This window comes from Haliotis cracherodii, unplaced genomic scaffold (assembly GCF_022045235.1).
Source record: "Haliotis cracherodii isolate W230 unplaced genomic scaffold, xgHalCrac1.p SCAF_17, whole genome shotgun sequence".
NCBI classification, from domain to species: domain Eukaryota; kingdom Metazoa; phylum Mollusca; class Gastropoda; order Lepetellida; family Haliotidae; genus Haliotis; species Haliotis cracherodii.
In genome coordinates, this window is record NW_027266272.1 from 25,489,981 (window position 1) to 25,505,294 (window position 15,314).

At 39.4% G+C, this 15,314-nt stretch overlaps 1 protein-coding gene across 7 annotated transcripts in view; it reads left to right on the plus strand.

The window, feature by feature from the left end:
• The window catches only part of LOC139465005 (polypeptide N-acetylgalactosaminyltransferase 5-like), a 359,393-nt gene that overhangs the window by 333,587 nt on the left and 10,492 nt on the right, over positions 1-15,314 (plus strand). For all 7 annotated transcript variants that reach the window (XM_071246666.1, XM_071246665.1, XM_071246668.1 and 4 more), the window contains 4 exons: positions 2,164-2,330; positions 3,155-3,319; positions 4,791-5,004; positions 14,017-14,134. In XM_071246666.1, coding sequence (XP_071102767.1) covers positions 2,164-2,330; positions 3,155-3,319; positions 4,791-5,004; positions 14,017-14,134 — 664 coding nt within the window. The remainder of the gene's footprint in view (positions 1-2,163; positions 2,331-3,154; positions 3,320-4,790; positions 5,005-14,016; positions 14,135-15,314) is intronic.

Consider the following 15,314-nt stretch of genomic DNA (forward strand, 5'->3'; position numbering starts at 1 on the left):
CGGATAAATAATTCATGATTTCTTCAAAAATGGAAAAGCATCCCCAATGTGAGTACCTAGGGTTAGACTTCGATGAACTTAAGAACGAGTTTCTTCATCTTCGACCTACGTCTGGCCTTACAGTCCCACTGCTTTTTGGATTTAATTGATTATTATTGATTCAAAAATTATTTGATGGGATTGGGGGACAGATTTGTCCGTAGTCCCGAAGTGTTTAAGACTTGTTGAAGACATCAATCGTCCAAACTTGGATTGAATATACATGCTAGTGACAGTCGTGAAATTAACAACAGGGGGACGTTCAGTTGACTGTCTAACCAAGAGTGTCAGGACAGATAGAACAGCTCAGGTGGGGGAGTGTCAGGACAGATAGAACAGCTCAGGTGGGGGGAGTGTCAGGACAGATAGAACAGCTCAGGTGGGGGAGTGTCAGGACAGATAGAACAGCTCAGTTGAGGGGAGAGACAGGACAGATAGAACAGCTCAGGTGGGGGGAGTGTCAGGACAGATAGAACAGCTCAGGTGGGGGGAGTGTCAGGACAGATAGAACAGCTCAGGTGGGGAAGTGTCAGAACAGATAGAACAGCTCAGGTGGGGGGAGTGTCAGGACAGATAGAACAGCTCAGGTGGGGGGAGTGTCAGGACAGATAGAACAGCTCAGGTGGGGGGAGTGTCAGGACAGATAGAACAGCTCAGGTGGGGGGAGTGTCAGGACAGATAGAACAGCTCAGGTGGGGAAGTGTCAGAACAGATAGAACAGCTCAGGTGGGGGAGCGTCAGGACAGATAGAACAGCTTAGGTGGGGGGAGTGTCAGGACAGATAGAACAGCTCAGGTGGGGGGAGTGTCAGGACAGATAGAACAGCTCAGGTGGGGGGAGAGACAGGACAGATAGAATGTTCATTCAAGGATATGTTCAGATGTAGACATTTATTTTAGCACTGTGTGTCTTCTGTTGTCCAAATAGATCATCATCATCATCATCATCATTATCATTATCATAGGTGTTGTTTTCATCATCATCATTATTATCATATTAATAATAATACACTTTCGGAATCATCTGGTTGAAAAGACATTTTCATATCAAATCTTTTGTCATGGCTGATCTTGTAATGTGAGGATTAATGGTTAGCTCACCTGGGGCAAAGGAGATTAAGTGCTTTAGTCATTTCATGCCATCCAGCATCTGTTTGACTTCATTAACTTTTCCCATTTACGACATGATGGCCCCAGTTGCTTGTGTAATGAGGCTGAAACTTGGCCTGATTGGTCAACGTAATCAGTCCCTTGTAGAATTCCAGGCGCCTGTCCATAGTGTCGGACATATGCCTTACTTAATAATGCCAGTACTTGGTGCCGGACATATGCCTTATTTAATAATGCCTGTAAATAGTGTCAAACATATGCCTTACTTAATAATGCCAGTACTTTGTGCCAGACATATGCCTTACTTAATAATGCCAGTACTTGGTGCTGGACATATGCCTTACTTAATAATGCCTGTAAATAGTGTCAAACATATGCCTTACTTAATAATGCCAGTACTTTGTGCCAGACATATGCCTTACTTAATAATGCCAGTACTTGGTGCTGGACATATGCCTTACTTAATAATGCCAGTACGTGGTGCCGGACATATGCCTTACTTAATAATGCCAGTACTTGGTGCCAGACATATGCCTTACTTAATAATGCCAGTACGTGGTGCTGGACATATGCCTTACTTAATAATGCCAGTACTTTGTGCCAGACATATGCCTTACTTAATAATGCCAGTACTTGGTGCCGGACATATGCCTTACTTAATAATGCTAGTACTTTGTGCCAGACATATGCTTTACTTAATAATGCCAGTGTTTGGTGCCAGACATATGCCTAACTTGATAATGCCAGTACTTTGCCTTACTTCAAGTCACACAATTAAATAAATTGTGTTATAAATGATATCATTAAGCTGTGTAAGTGATGTTTTGTTTGATATTTTTACTTGAAATATAAGTGATACAGCAAAAGGGATTTTTTTTACATTTAAGTTTTTTTATTTTATTATGACAACATCACTTGCATAATGATTGACTTGTTGCACTTAATAAAATATTAAGAAACTACCACTCACTCACTCACTCACTCACTCACTCACTCAGTGACTATTGTGTTCCAGGTGTAGGGATCTGACATACCGAGATACTCTTCCTGACTCCAGCGTAGTAATCTGCTTCCACAATGAGGCGTGGACAGTCCTATTGAGAACAGTTCACTCAGTCATAGACCGGTCTCCAACACATCTGCTGAAGGAAATAGTTCTTGTAGATGATTACTCCGACATGGGTAAGTTTTTTATATATATATATGGCACTGTATGTTAAATAAAGAATCTTATAAATTTTAAGAATCAAGTGAAATATTTTCTTAAAAATGGAGTTTTAATAAAAGTTCAAATTTTTGAAATAAAAATACAAACTAAAATATGTTCAAGCATATTTTTAAAAAACAAACAACTCTTTTTGCATTATCTTGGCAGTTTCAACAACAAAATTATTGTAACCTGCAGGTTAAATCGTTCGCTTGACTTGTCTGAAGATCTGTATTTGATTCCCCAGTGGATACAGACCTAGAAATCAGGAATATTGCAAAATTATGTGATCAACATATTGGGTTTTCTTTATGTAGATACATGTGGCCGTCGGGTAGCCTAGTGGTTAAAGCGTTCGCTTGTCACGCAGAAGACCCGGTTTCAATTCCCGACATGGGTACAATGTGTGAAGCCCATTTCTGGTGTCCCCCGCTGTGATATTGCTCGAATATTGCTAAAAGCGGCATAAAACCATACTCACTCACTCACTTATGTAGATACATGTGGCCATCATATCAGCTGTTTCAATCAGTGGTGGTTATTGTGATTTAAAACCTCTGATTAACAAGTCGGAATCAAGCATTTTCCAAATTCATGGTAGAATGTGATGTTAGAGTCGACTCGCTTCCGAAAAAACAAGCTGCAAAAAATATCTGATCTGAGGTAATGGCGTGCCCCTAAACTTCATGAGTCTTTTATGTGTGCTTCATTCAGTTTTGACCTCTCCATCCCGACATCACTTTTCATGTGTCAGATTTCATCTGTGTAAAGGCGATGGATTTCCCATTTCTCTTTGCAGACCATCTAAAAAAGCCGTTAGAAGATTACATGAATAAGTTAAAGATAGTAAAGATTGTTCGGACCAAGGAGAGAGAAGGCTTGATACGAGCCCGACTTCTCGGATTTGCTGCAGCAACAGGCGATGTTGTGACCTTTCTAGATTCACATTGTGAATGCACTGAAGGTAAGATATATCAAGATTGAATTTTGACACCAAATCAAAACGGTTCAATGATTAGAATTGGTTGACACAATCATGAAATGGGCACTTTATGAATTTGTTAGTTTTGGCCCAGTAATCTTCATTGTGTGTGGGGGCATGGGTGGCCCAGACGTCTAAGGCGCCGAGATTCGCTGTGCAGAGTTGTGTCCCTTGGGCACGCCAGAAACCAAGTGGGTTCGAATCCCGGTTCGCCCCGATTATGTTTCTAGGTTTGTCAGCACCATACCCGTGCTCGTGGATTTCACCGAAGTGGTAAACGTCCGAGACCTGCATCACTTTGGGCTTTCCTCCCACATTAAGCTGACACACCGTGATATAACTGGAATATTGTTAAACGCGGCGTTAAACCCAACTAACTCACTCATTGTGTGTAGTGTACAATATCAATAGCATAGCTTATATGATACGTACTTCAAGCATTGTGAGTGCACATTGCTCTGTAGGCATTTGGTTAGATCGTTCTTTCCACAATACATAAAATTTGATTAAATAAAATAAATTGTTGGATTTATTCATTTTTGAAAACCCATGAAGATATGGGGTAGAAGAGCTCTTCAGCAACCAATGCTTGCATTAAAAGGCGAATGTGCTTGTCGTAAGAGGCGACTAACGGGATCAGGTAGTCAGGCTTGCTGACTTGGTTAATACATGCCATCGGCTGTTGATGTACCTCGTAGCGATATTGTGGATCTTTGCTCATGATGTCAGTCATTGGTTTGTCGGCTAGATTTGATACGATGCTGTGATATTACAGAAATAGTCAGTCGATTGTCTGGTCCAGACTCGATTAGTTACAGCACGTCGTCATGTGGCTTGAATGTTGTTGAGTGCAGTGATAAACAAAAAACATGCACACAACCCATATTTAAATATCTCATATGTAGGTATTTAAAAAGATGTTATGTAAATGTGATAAGATATAGAGAATCTCACCCAAGTGTCTTTTGATATCAAATATATCAACACGAGTTGATAAAAGTGGAAAAATTCCGAGGCTTGCCAAGGATTTTTGCCACTTTTATCAACGAGTGTTGATATATTTGATATCAAAAGACACGAGGGCGATATTTTATTTATCATCCAACATCATTCTTCCAACTTTTTCAATTTGTAGAAAGTAATTAGCAGTGTCTTTAGTGAAAAAAGTACTGCTAACAGCTTCAGTAGCAGAGCCATTAGTGATGTCATTTGATTGTGACGTCATGGTAACCAGTGACGTCACAATGGTCTGCAAAGCATTGTGATGTAATTTCATTGCAGCGATATCTACAGTGTAGATAACGCTTGATCTCATCCAAGCATATCTCCTGTGGGAACCAGTTTTGGATGATAAATCCTATTAACACTCTTCCATCAAATTGTATATTTTATATATGTATGTATATACACTGTGTACATATTTTATCATATTTATATGGTTGTTTGTTTTTAGGATGGCTGGAACCAATGTTGGATCGTATTGCAGAAAATAAATCCATTGTCGTTTGTCCTGTCATTGACGTCATTGAAGACGATTCATTTAAATATCAATATGGCAGTGCTAAGGCGACTAGTATTGGAGGCTTTGACTGGAATTTGCAGTTCACGTGGCACAGCATCCCCGAATATGAGAGAACGCGCAGAGCTAACGATATATTACCTGTCAGGTAACAGTCAGTCACCATAGCAACAGATTTGACATTTTTTATTTGTTTACCTTTTACTTTTCAAGGTAAATAAATAAGATTTTACTTACCAACAGAAGCCATGGCAGATAGCATGAATTTCTTTTCCATCTGGGGTGGTGGGGTAGCTTAGTGGTGAATGTGTTCGCTCGTCACTCCAAAGACCCAGGTTCGATTTCCCACATCTGTGAAGCCCATTTCTGTTATCCCCTGTCGTGATATTGCTGAAATATCGCCAAAAGTGGAGTAAAACCCACTCACTCACTCACTCACTCACTCTTCTCCATCTGTTATGGTGCTGGGAACCCATCTTGGAGTTATCTCCCCTTATTCTCCAACTCGAATGTATTTGTTTGAATGTTATTGATTAGAGAGTTCTATACATCGGTTGATTACAAATAGGCATATCAGATCATATGTAGGATGGCACTTTTTGTAAAATTTCATATTACATGTTTATTAATATTTGTGACCAACTGAAAAATAATGTACTAAGCACTTCCTAAAATCTGTCACTGTCAAGGTCACGTTCTATTTTCCTAAAATAAACAGGAAAATGAAGGTATACACACATGTGTAACAGCGTGAAGGAGAGAGTCGCATTTGTTTTGGGGTGGGTTACAAGTAGCTGGCAGTCCTGGTGTATGTTCAGACTCAAAGTGGGTATATCAGTATAAACACCCACACAATATCACCATTACCATAACTGTTTTGGATAACAGCTCCTTTATTGATTATGACCAATTTCTCATATATAATAACCACCTTTTTAATTGATTATAACCACTTTTTATTGATCATAACCACTTTTTTTTATTGATTATAACCACTTTTTATTGATTATAACCACTTTTTTTATTGTTTATAACCACTTTTTATTGATTATAACCACTTTTTTAATAATTATAACCACTTTTAATTGATTATAACCTTTTTATTGATTCGTTCGTTTCCAAATTCAATTTAGCGTGGTTAAATCTACAGGTAACCTAGCTCTGCATTGAAAACACAGTATGTTTATCTCCTAATTAATTCCCCTTACAAAGCCCATATATTTACATAATAGTCCGTCTTATATATTTGTACAGAAAACACAAGGATATATAATTTCCTGGTAACTATTGTCAAAAAGGTTTTAGTTTCATCCATGTTTGAAGTATGTTTGTACTTTACCTCTCGATCTCTAAAAATAGATGTAACTTGTATATAGTTATAATTAGCGCCCAGCAAATTTCTTAAGCACCCTTTTTACAGTGAATACATTATCTCCACACTCTGAAGACCCCAAGTTAGCTGGAATATAGCTTAATTGAAACCAGCACAGAGGATAAAAAGATGTGTACACTCTTTCTCTTAATGCCATTGGGGTGGTGGGGTAGCTTAGGTGTTCACTCGCAATGCTGAAGGTCTGGGTTTGAATCTCAATAGGTTTACAATGTAAACATTTTCAAACTGTCCAATACAGTGATAGTGCTGTGTTATTGCCAATGAGAACATAGTTGCACCATGATAAATGTCCTTATGTCACTTAAGGTCATAAGTTAATATTATTCTTAACCAAAATATTGACAGTGTTGGCGTTCTAATTCCATCTGTTTCCCTTTCTTTCATACACACTGTATATCGTAGAACAGTTTTTCTCAGCTTTACAGTCAGTTCGGGGGCACGGGGTGGCCCAGTCATCTAAGGCGCCGCAATTCAGTGTGCAGAGTTGCGTCCCTTGGGCACACCAGAAACCTATGATTGTGGGTTCGAATTCCGGTTCGCCCCGATTATGTTTCTAGGTTTGTCAGCACCATACCCGTGCTTGTGGGTTTCACCGAAGTGGTAAACGTCCGAGACCTGCATCACTTCGGGCTTTCCTCCCACATTAAGCTGACACGCCGTGATATAACTGGAATACTGTTAAAAGCGGCGTTAAACCCAACTCACTCACTCACCTTTCTTTCATACACTCTGTATATCATAGAACAGTGTTTCTCAGCTTCACAGTCAATTCAATCTTTTTTTTATAAATATTGGCTTGTCTTACTTACATTGCTTGAGTGGCTCTCTGTATAGTCTTTGACTTCATCAGCCAATCACTATGCTTCTTATATTTCCTTCATGTGAATCTGACCAATGCCAGCTTTTGTTGTATCTGTGTGTACAGGTGTTGTGTTAATGTGTAACCTCTCTAACCTCTCTAACATGTTTAACTAACCTTTCCAAACTTGTAAGTCATGAAACAAATCAGTCTTGTGTTTATTTCAATTTACTAATCCAATATATTTATGAGTATATAAAGTTTTGATGTTTGACTGAAAACTATGTTTCAAAAACAGTCCAGTCCAAAGAAATTTAGATATAACTTATTTTCAGTGATTTATTTGAAGCTCACTGAAACACATTTTTTTCAAAAGTCAGTATAATATATACGGTTTAAATATTTATATTTTTTTAATAATTTTCATATTTTATATTTACTACTCAATTTTTGACATGGACAACTCTGTTATTTCTTTGTATACAGAAATGTCCCTATCAGATGGGGAGTAGTTTATGTTTATTTGATTACCAAACATTAAAGTAATAAGCGTATACAAGCGTATTGAGCGTACAATATGAAGCCATTGCAAGCACGCTGAGAAGCACACCCAGTAACACAATGCCGAGCGCACACTTCTGTGGTTTAAACATGGTGACTTACTGTATGGAACATAACGCCTAATTATTGCACTAGTTTCCCCTTTTTCAGTCTAGTTGTTTTTTGTTATCTCCCCTTGATTAACCTCTTCATTTATTTTGTAGATTACTAATGCTGCATGACACGATATAGATTGTTATATACACTCAACCGTTAGACTTTAATACTGTTACACAAGCATAGCTTGTGTCAATATTAGCTGAAATTTCTTACATTTAATAGTTAATCTAATGAGTCAATATCTTTTTAAGAATTATTAGTTCCAAACTATAATATTTTTGAGTGTATATAATATCTTTATATTTTGGGTTCATTTAATCCACTTGACTATATAACAAATGGCCATTGACAGTTTGAAAAATGTTTTCTCATCAGTTGAGTAAAGTATTGATCCTGCAGACTGTGTGGAAAATATGTATTGGTTTTATGTTTTGGTTTGGAAAACACTTTATCTATGAACAAACAAGTTCCAAGCATTATGTTGTGTAAAAATATTATTAAGATAATGTTTAAGGCACAGAATGATTTTGTTTGTGCCAACTATTTTTCCACCTGAAAATGGCCATTTGTGTAAGAATCATATACTAATGATCAGTTCAATCCAATATTTATTTCTATAGCAATGGAATACGAGTGAATACATACGGTCAATATGTAGTGTAGTCACTATTTTTTGCCAACAAACTAGTGCTGGGACGAGTCCAAATTTACTACCTGGGTACCCACCCCCCTATTACCTGACCCTACCCGGGTACCACCACCACCCCCAACCCCTATTACCTGACCCTACACGGGTACCCATCCCCCTATTACCTGACCCTACCCGGGTACCCACTCCCCTATTACCTGACCCTACCCGGGTACCCACTCCCCTATTACCAGACCATACCTGGGTACCCACCCCCCTATTACCTGACCCTACCCGGGTACCACCACCACCCCCAACCCCTATTACCTGACCCTACCCGGGTACCCACTCCCCTATTACCTGACCCTACCCGGGTACCCACTCCCCTATTACCAGACCATACCCGGGTACACACACCCCTTTTACCTGACCCTACCCGGGTACCCACTCCCCTATTACCTGACCCTACCCGGGTACCCACTCCCCTATTACCAGACCCTACCCGGGTACCCACCCCCCTATTACCTGACCCTACTCAGGTACCCACCCCCCTATTACCTGACCCTACCCGGGTACCAACCCCCCTATTACCAGACCCTACCCGGGTACCCACCCCCCTATTACCTGACCCTACTCGGGTACCCACCCCCCTATTACCTGACCCTACTCAGGTACCCACCCCCCTATTACCTGACCCTACCCGGGTACCCACCCCCCTATTACCTGACCCTACCCGGGTACCCACCCCCCTATTACCTGACCCTACTCGGGTACCCACCCCCCTATTACCTGACCCTACTCGGGTATCCGCTGTAGGTCTCAAGAGATAGGTACAAAATGTCCGACTGGGAATTGTTTGACTGTAGCCCTGGACAAAATGTATTTAGATACACGTATAAAAGGATCTGGTCGTGCATACACTGACATTGACTGAAGTTTTGTCGTTATTTATATATATAAACGTGCACAGTCAGAAAGAAATGCCAACATTAGTGACTTGTGGTGTAACGATATAGTTCAAGATCATTTTTGTCATTAAACATATATCACATGACCAACCACGGGTCCGGGTAGTCCTGTGGGTACCCGGGTCCTTCTCAGTACCCACCCGACCCGAGTACCCAAGTTTCCCATCCCAGCCTTACAACAAACCAGAGAGTGCTAAGACCAATGAATCCTCAGAAAAGATCACAAAAATGGCAATGAATCTTATGCAACATGTGCCATAGCCTTGCATTATTCTGCTCTACCTCTGCCTCAATATGGGGCAGTGGTAGAGTTCATGGAATGTTCATACCTAGAGGATTATCCTTTGACACCAGTAAGTTATGAATGGGCCTATTTCATCAGTTGACTAAAACTGACCCACGTCAGCACCACACCGCAAAGTGACCGTATGTATTCATGGGTGATGGAGGGATGTAGTGCATGCACAACCTGCGCAGTATTGACAATGTAATCAAGGATGCAGATAGAAGTTGTTTAGTTACCTCCCTTGTGACCCTCTCCTGTTGGAGAAGGTTAATATTTTCTGTGATGATTTGGTCATCATTGAGTGTTGAGTCTTGAAATAACTTGTTTCCTGAACAGACATCAAACTATTTGAACAGAGATTTGCTGTGTAACAACTTCCTAACCGTTCCGGTTTACTTCTGAGTAATATTTGCCTGATCCAGGCCAAACTCATTAGATTGCAGTTTAAACTAGTTCAGGCAGGAAATTTGCAGCTTGGTCTGGAGTAATGTTGGTCATCTCTTGCACAGGCTGGCTAGAACCACTTCTTGATAGAATTGCTGCCGACAAGCGTCATGTTGTTTGCCCAGTAATAGACAACATACAAGATGACACATTGGCGTTGCAATGGTTTCCAGCCAATCAGGTCCAAGTATGCAAATTTGACTGGACCTTGACATTTAATTGGATGATGCCCCCCAGTTATATCACCAAAGGCAGGAAGTCCGACATTGACCCCTTGTGGCAAGTTGCTCAAATTCTGTTGACCTTTGACCTTTGTTCACTTTGACCTTGACCTCTGTATTCAATTAAAATATACATTGGAAATAAAAGTTGTATGTTTGAAATGCAGACACGAATAACAGAATATGGAAAACGTAAAAAATGATTTTGAAAATATTCCAATAAGGAAATGGAAATATTAAATTTATAGTCATTTTGATTGGATCTGCATCGGCATTCCTTAAGATGACCTGCATATATTCAATGACAAGAAATGTATATTTTAAGACGAGTTTCTTCAAGACTTGTTCTTCCTATCGAGTGATGTCCAAGCTCTTCCTTGTGTGTCAAGAAGTATTTCTGCTTTGCTTGTAGAAATTATGGTCCTCGGTGGAAGGGGGCAACTTGGCCCTCACTCACTGAGACACTCCCTCGAACACACCCTTCAGCTACACCTCATGTTGTAGCCAGGTGGTAATACGAACACAGATCCTCTCATCACATCATTTCACATATATACTTTAGGGCAAACATAACTGATCTTTATCATATAGTAATTTTTTTAGTTTCTCTTTAGTCTCCGATTTTAGCGACTAGTCCAAAGCATGGGGGCAAGAATGGCCCAGTCGTCTAAGGTTCCGCGATTTGCTGTGCAGAGTTGCGTCCCTTGGGTATGCCAGAAACCTATGATTGTGGGTTCGAATCTCGGTTCGCCCCGATTATGTTTCTAGGTTTGTCAGCACCATACCTGTGCTCGTGGATTTCACCGAAGTGGTAATGGTCTGAGACCTGCATCACTTGGGACTTTCCTTCCACATTAAGCTGACATGCCTTGATATAACTGGAATACTGTTAAAAGCAGCGTTAAACCCACTCACACCCTCACTTCAAAGCACAAATCCAGAAAATGTCTGTTCCATCTAGTAAGCTCAGCTGATATAATTATCCATCTCAGTAACACTAAAGTCTACATAGAATGATGCTAAGAGTCAAGTCTGGATTTGTAGACTTAAAAGTTTTGCGCAGACTGACAAGAGTAGAGTTCCTCGAATATTGGATCATAATGGGGATTTTAATTTGACTATTTTAAATTAAATTCAAAATTCAAATTCTGCTACCAACTGTTGTGTACCAGACATACATTGTAAGGGATAGTTTTTACGTTTTGGCAAGACAGACTAGCTCTTTTCACAGCCGGCTACAATATGAAACAATACCTATCACTGGTTATAACAGAGCATGAAGTATTCTAGTTCTTTATCACTGTTGCATGTTTTGAAAGTGCCAGCTGAAAAATATTATGGATTTTATTTTGAGAATTTTGTAATTTTGAGTGATTCTACAAAAGAATAACAAGTAGGTCAAAACTAAAATGTGCATTTATGGGCAGTCATGTTACACATATTTCATTCAGTAATTTGGAAATTCAATAGAAACACAGAATTTGCAATTTTCAGGTTTTAGAGGCATCTAATATACTGGCAGCAGTGCACTTTACAAAATAATGACGATTTTCTTTCAATGCATTGCATTCAAGTTTTTACTTTCTATTCCTGCAGTTGTAACATAATTTTGTTTGTTTATTGATCAGTATTTCCAAATTTCTTCCAGGTTTCTAAAACTGCACAATGAAGACTGATCTTTCTTAATTTATTTTTTATTTTATTTCCCCTTTGTGTTTTGCCCTGAACCTTAAACGAGTTAAGTTTGCTATCTTGCTATCTCAGCCCTTCACTGTCTATCTACAGGCTGGTTAGAACCGCTAATCGCCAGAATTGCCGAAGATCCACACCACGTGGTGTGCCCCGTCATCGACAACATAAACGATGATAATTTCAGTTATTTCTGGTTTGAAGAAAGTCAAATTCATGTTGGCAAATTTGATTGGACGCTAACCTTCAACTGGATGCCTGCCCCCAAATATATGCTCGCTAATAGGACCAGCAATGTGTCACCGATTAGGTTAGTCTATCCCATTGTGGGTATAGGGCCTGCAGTGCGTTCGTTTCATTCGCCAGTGGCTGGGATAGGTGACCTTTTCCTTGCTTTGACCTTCTGACCTTTGTTTGACCTTTGTTTGACCTCTACCACCAGATTTTGCTCATGCTATTCAAATGTTCTCTTCATACTTTGCCAAGCATTTCATTTTGAAAATTCGAGTTGAATTGACTCCAAAAGTGTTTTGGGGGGCACGGGTAGCCCAGTCGTCTTAGGCGCCGCGATTCGCTGTGCAGAGTTGCGTCCCTTGGGCATGCCAGAAACCTATGATTGTGGGTTCGAATCCCGGTTCGCCCCGATTATGTTTCTAGGTTTGTCAGCACCATACCCGTGCTCGTGGGTTTTGATGAAGTGGTAAACGTCTGAGACCTGCATCACTTCAGGCTTTCCTCCCACATTAAGCTGACACGCCGTGATATAACTGGAATACTGTTAAAAGGGGCGTTGCGACCCAACTCACTCACTCACTCTCAAAAGTGTTTGCAATCATAAGATAGATTTAATGGTTTGGTAGCATTTGGCCATAATACTGATACAATGGTAAGCTTCACAAAGACAATAGTTGATTACAATTTGAATAAACGAACGAGGTAGTTACCATGGTTACCCATGATATTATTACATTGATGAAAAAAAGGTGATTTAAGAAAACAATAGTCCTATTGAAAAGCTACTAGTCTCGAACCTCTGGTCAAGTTTTTCTCTTCACTGACAAAACAGATTTGTTTTCCACAATTTGCAAAACCCTGTTGCTATAAAAGTGTGCTGTGCCTGGTGGAGGTGTTTGAGGGGATGGGTATGGGGGAGAATAAACTTTCATTCTGAATTATCCTCTTGTGTCTCCATTGTGTTATTCTAGCAGTAAATATCCTGACTCCATTCCCTCATCATAAGTTGATGTGATGTCACCATCTACATCCCTCCTATCACAAACTTAGCACAAAATGTCTCTCGCTAATGGGGATCAATTGATTGGATGGCTATTTTTAGCATCATGCCTTTAGAATTTGGTGGCGAATGGGTCAAAGGTATTTATCGTAATAGAATGGAGATTTAATACCCTAGGTAAACAAGGATGAATGTTATAATGTAAAATTGACAATTTTAGTGGTAGGTTAAGAATTTTTCTTGAACAAATATATAAATTTAGTGCACACATTAGAACATATCATTAATCAACATTTTAATAGATAATAACTGTCATCTGTGGTACTGTTGAAATGTTTTCTCTGTTATTCCTTGTGATGGATGAAATCTGATGAAATTTGCCATGCTTCTGTTTGTCCTTGAGTAGTTATATAAAAAGCAATATATTTTATTTTGATGAATGTTTTGTTAATTACTTATTCATAATTGACTTTTAACTTTTAATATAAAAAGTAACAGAATCCTTTTCCTTATACGGTGATTCTTGTTTAGAATTCTTACCCAGCCACCTGTGATTGTCGTACATGTCGACAACTGGATCAGGTAGTTTGGTTCGGTGACTTGGTTGATTGTGTGTCATCGTACCTGGACGATGTGGATCGTTGTTCATAATACCAATCACTGGATTGTCTGGTCCAGACCCACATATTTACAGACTGCCATCATATACTGAAATATTGCAGAGTGTGGCGATAAACAATAAATGAAACATATCAACAGAGTACTATTGAATTTTGGCATGTATAACGTTTCCCCCTGAATATTTGTGCATTGTTTTAATCCTCCGTTGATGTTGCAGGTCGCCGACTATGGCTGGAGGGTTGTTTGCAATCAGCCGGGAGTATTTCGAGCATCTTGGCACATATGATCCTGGCATGGATATATGGGGTGGCGAGAACTTAGAGCTGTCATTCAGAGTATGTATACAAGTAGTGTTCCTCAGTCAGATCAGAGTATGTATACAAGTAGTGTTCCTCTGTCAGATCAGAGTACGTATACAAGTAGTGTTCCTCAGTCAGATCAGAGTATGTATACAAGTAGTGTTCCTCAGTCAGATCAGAGTACGTATACAAGTAGTGTTCCTCAGTCAGATCAGAGTATGTATACAAGTAGTGTTCCTCAGTCAGATCAGAGTACGTATACAAGTAGTGTTCCTCTGTCAGATCAGAGTATGTATACAAGTAGTGTTCCTCAGTCACATCAGAGTATGTATACAAGTAGTGTTCCTCAGTCAGATCAGAGTATGTATACAAGTAGTGTTCCTCAGTCACATCAGAGTACGTATACAAGTAGTGTTCCTCAGTCACATCAGAGTATGTATACAAGTAGTGTTCCTCAGTCAGATCAGAGTACGTATGCAAGTAGTGTTCCTCTGTCAGATCAGAGTACGTATACAAGTAGTGTTCCTCAGTCACATCAGAGTATGTATACAAGTACACCTTTTTCTCCATTTTCTAAGCACCCCTAGGGCCCTCGTTATAGCGAATATGGTATCAATGATAACATCGTGTCACTGAAAAACTTGAGTTTATTAAAAATGTAAGCAAATTTTGGGAACCATGCTTTACTGCACGCTATAACCGAGTTAGCGGAATATTGAACAGCGCAATAGCGAGGGAACACTGTATCAATGATAACAATGATGTTTATGATTAAAAGGATGTTGTATTAGGATGGTGATGATGATAAAGGTGATGATGTTAATGATGATTTTGAATAGTGTGTACTACGCTTACAAATTAAAATCTGTTATGATTGTGTGAAAATATTCTATTTGGTAAATGGAGGAAATCTTCATTCTTGTATACATTTCACACATATAGGTCCTGAACATGTTAATCAATTTGAGATGACTAGATGGTCTGTGTTAAGACAAGTACTTGGAAAGTGAACCAAAATGAAAACTCAGCTCTAACTCGAAATCAGAAGAGATGTGTTTTGTGCTCCTCAAGTCCATCTCTAAACACCAAGAATGAGATTCAACCCGTACAACGCCATTGTTGTGTTTGATTATCTCATGCCTAAATACCCAGAACGACTTCATTTTGTGTGTGTGGCTATTCTGCCAAATATTACAAACGATCAAATATGCATTTT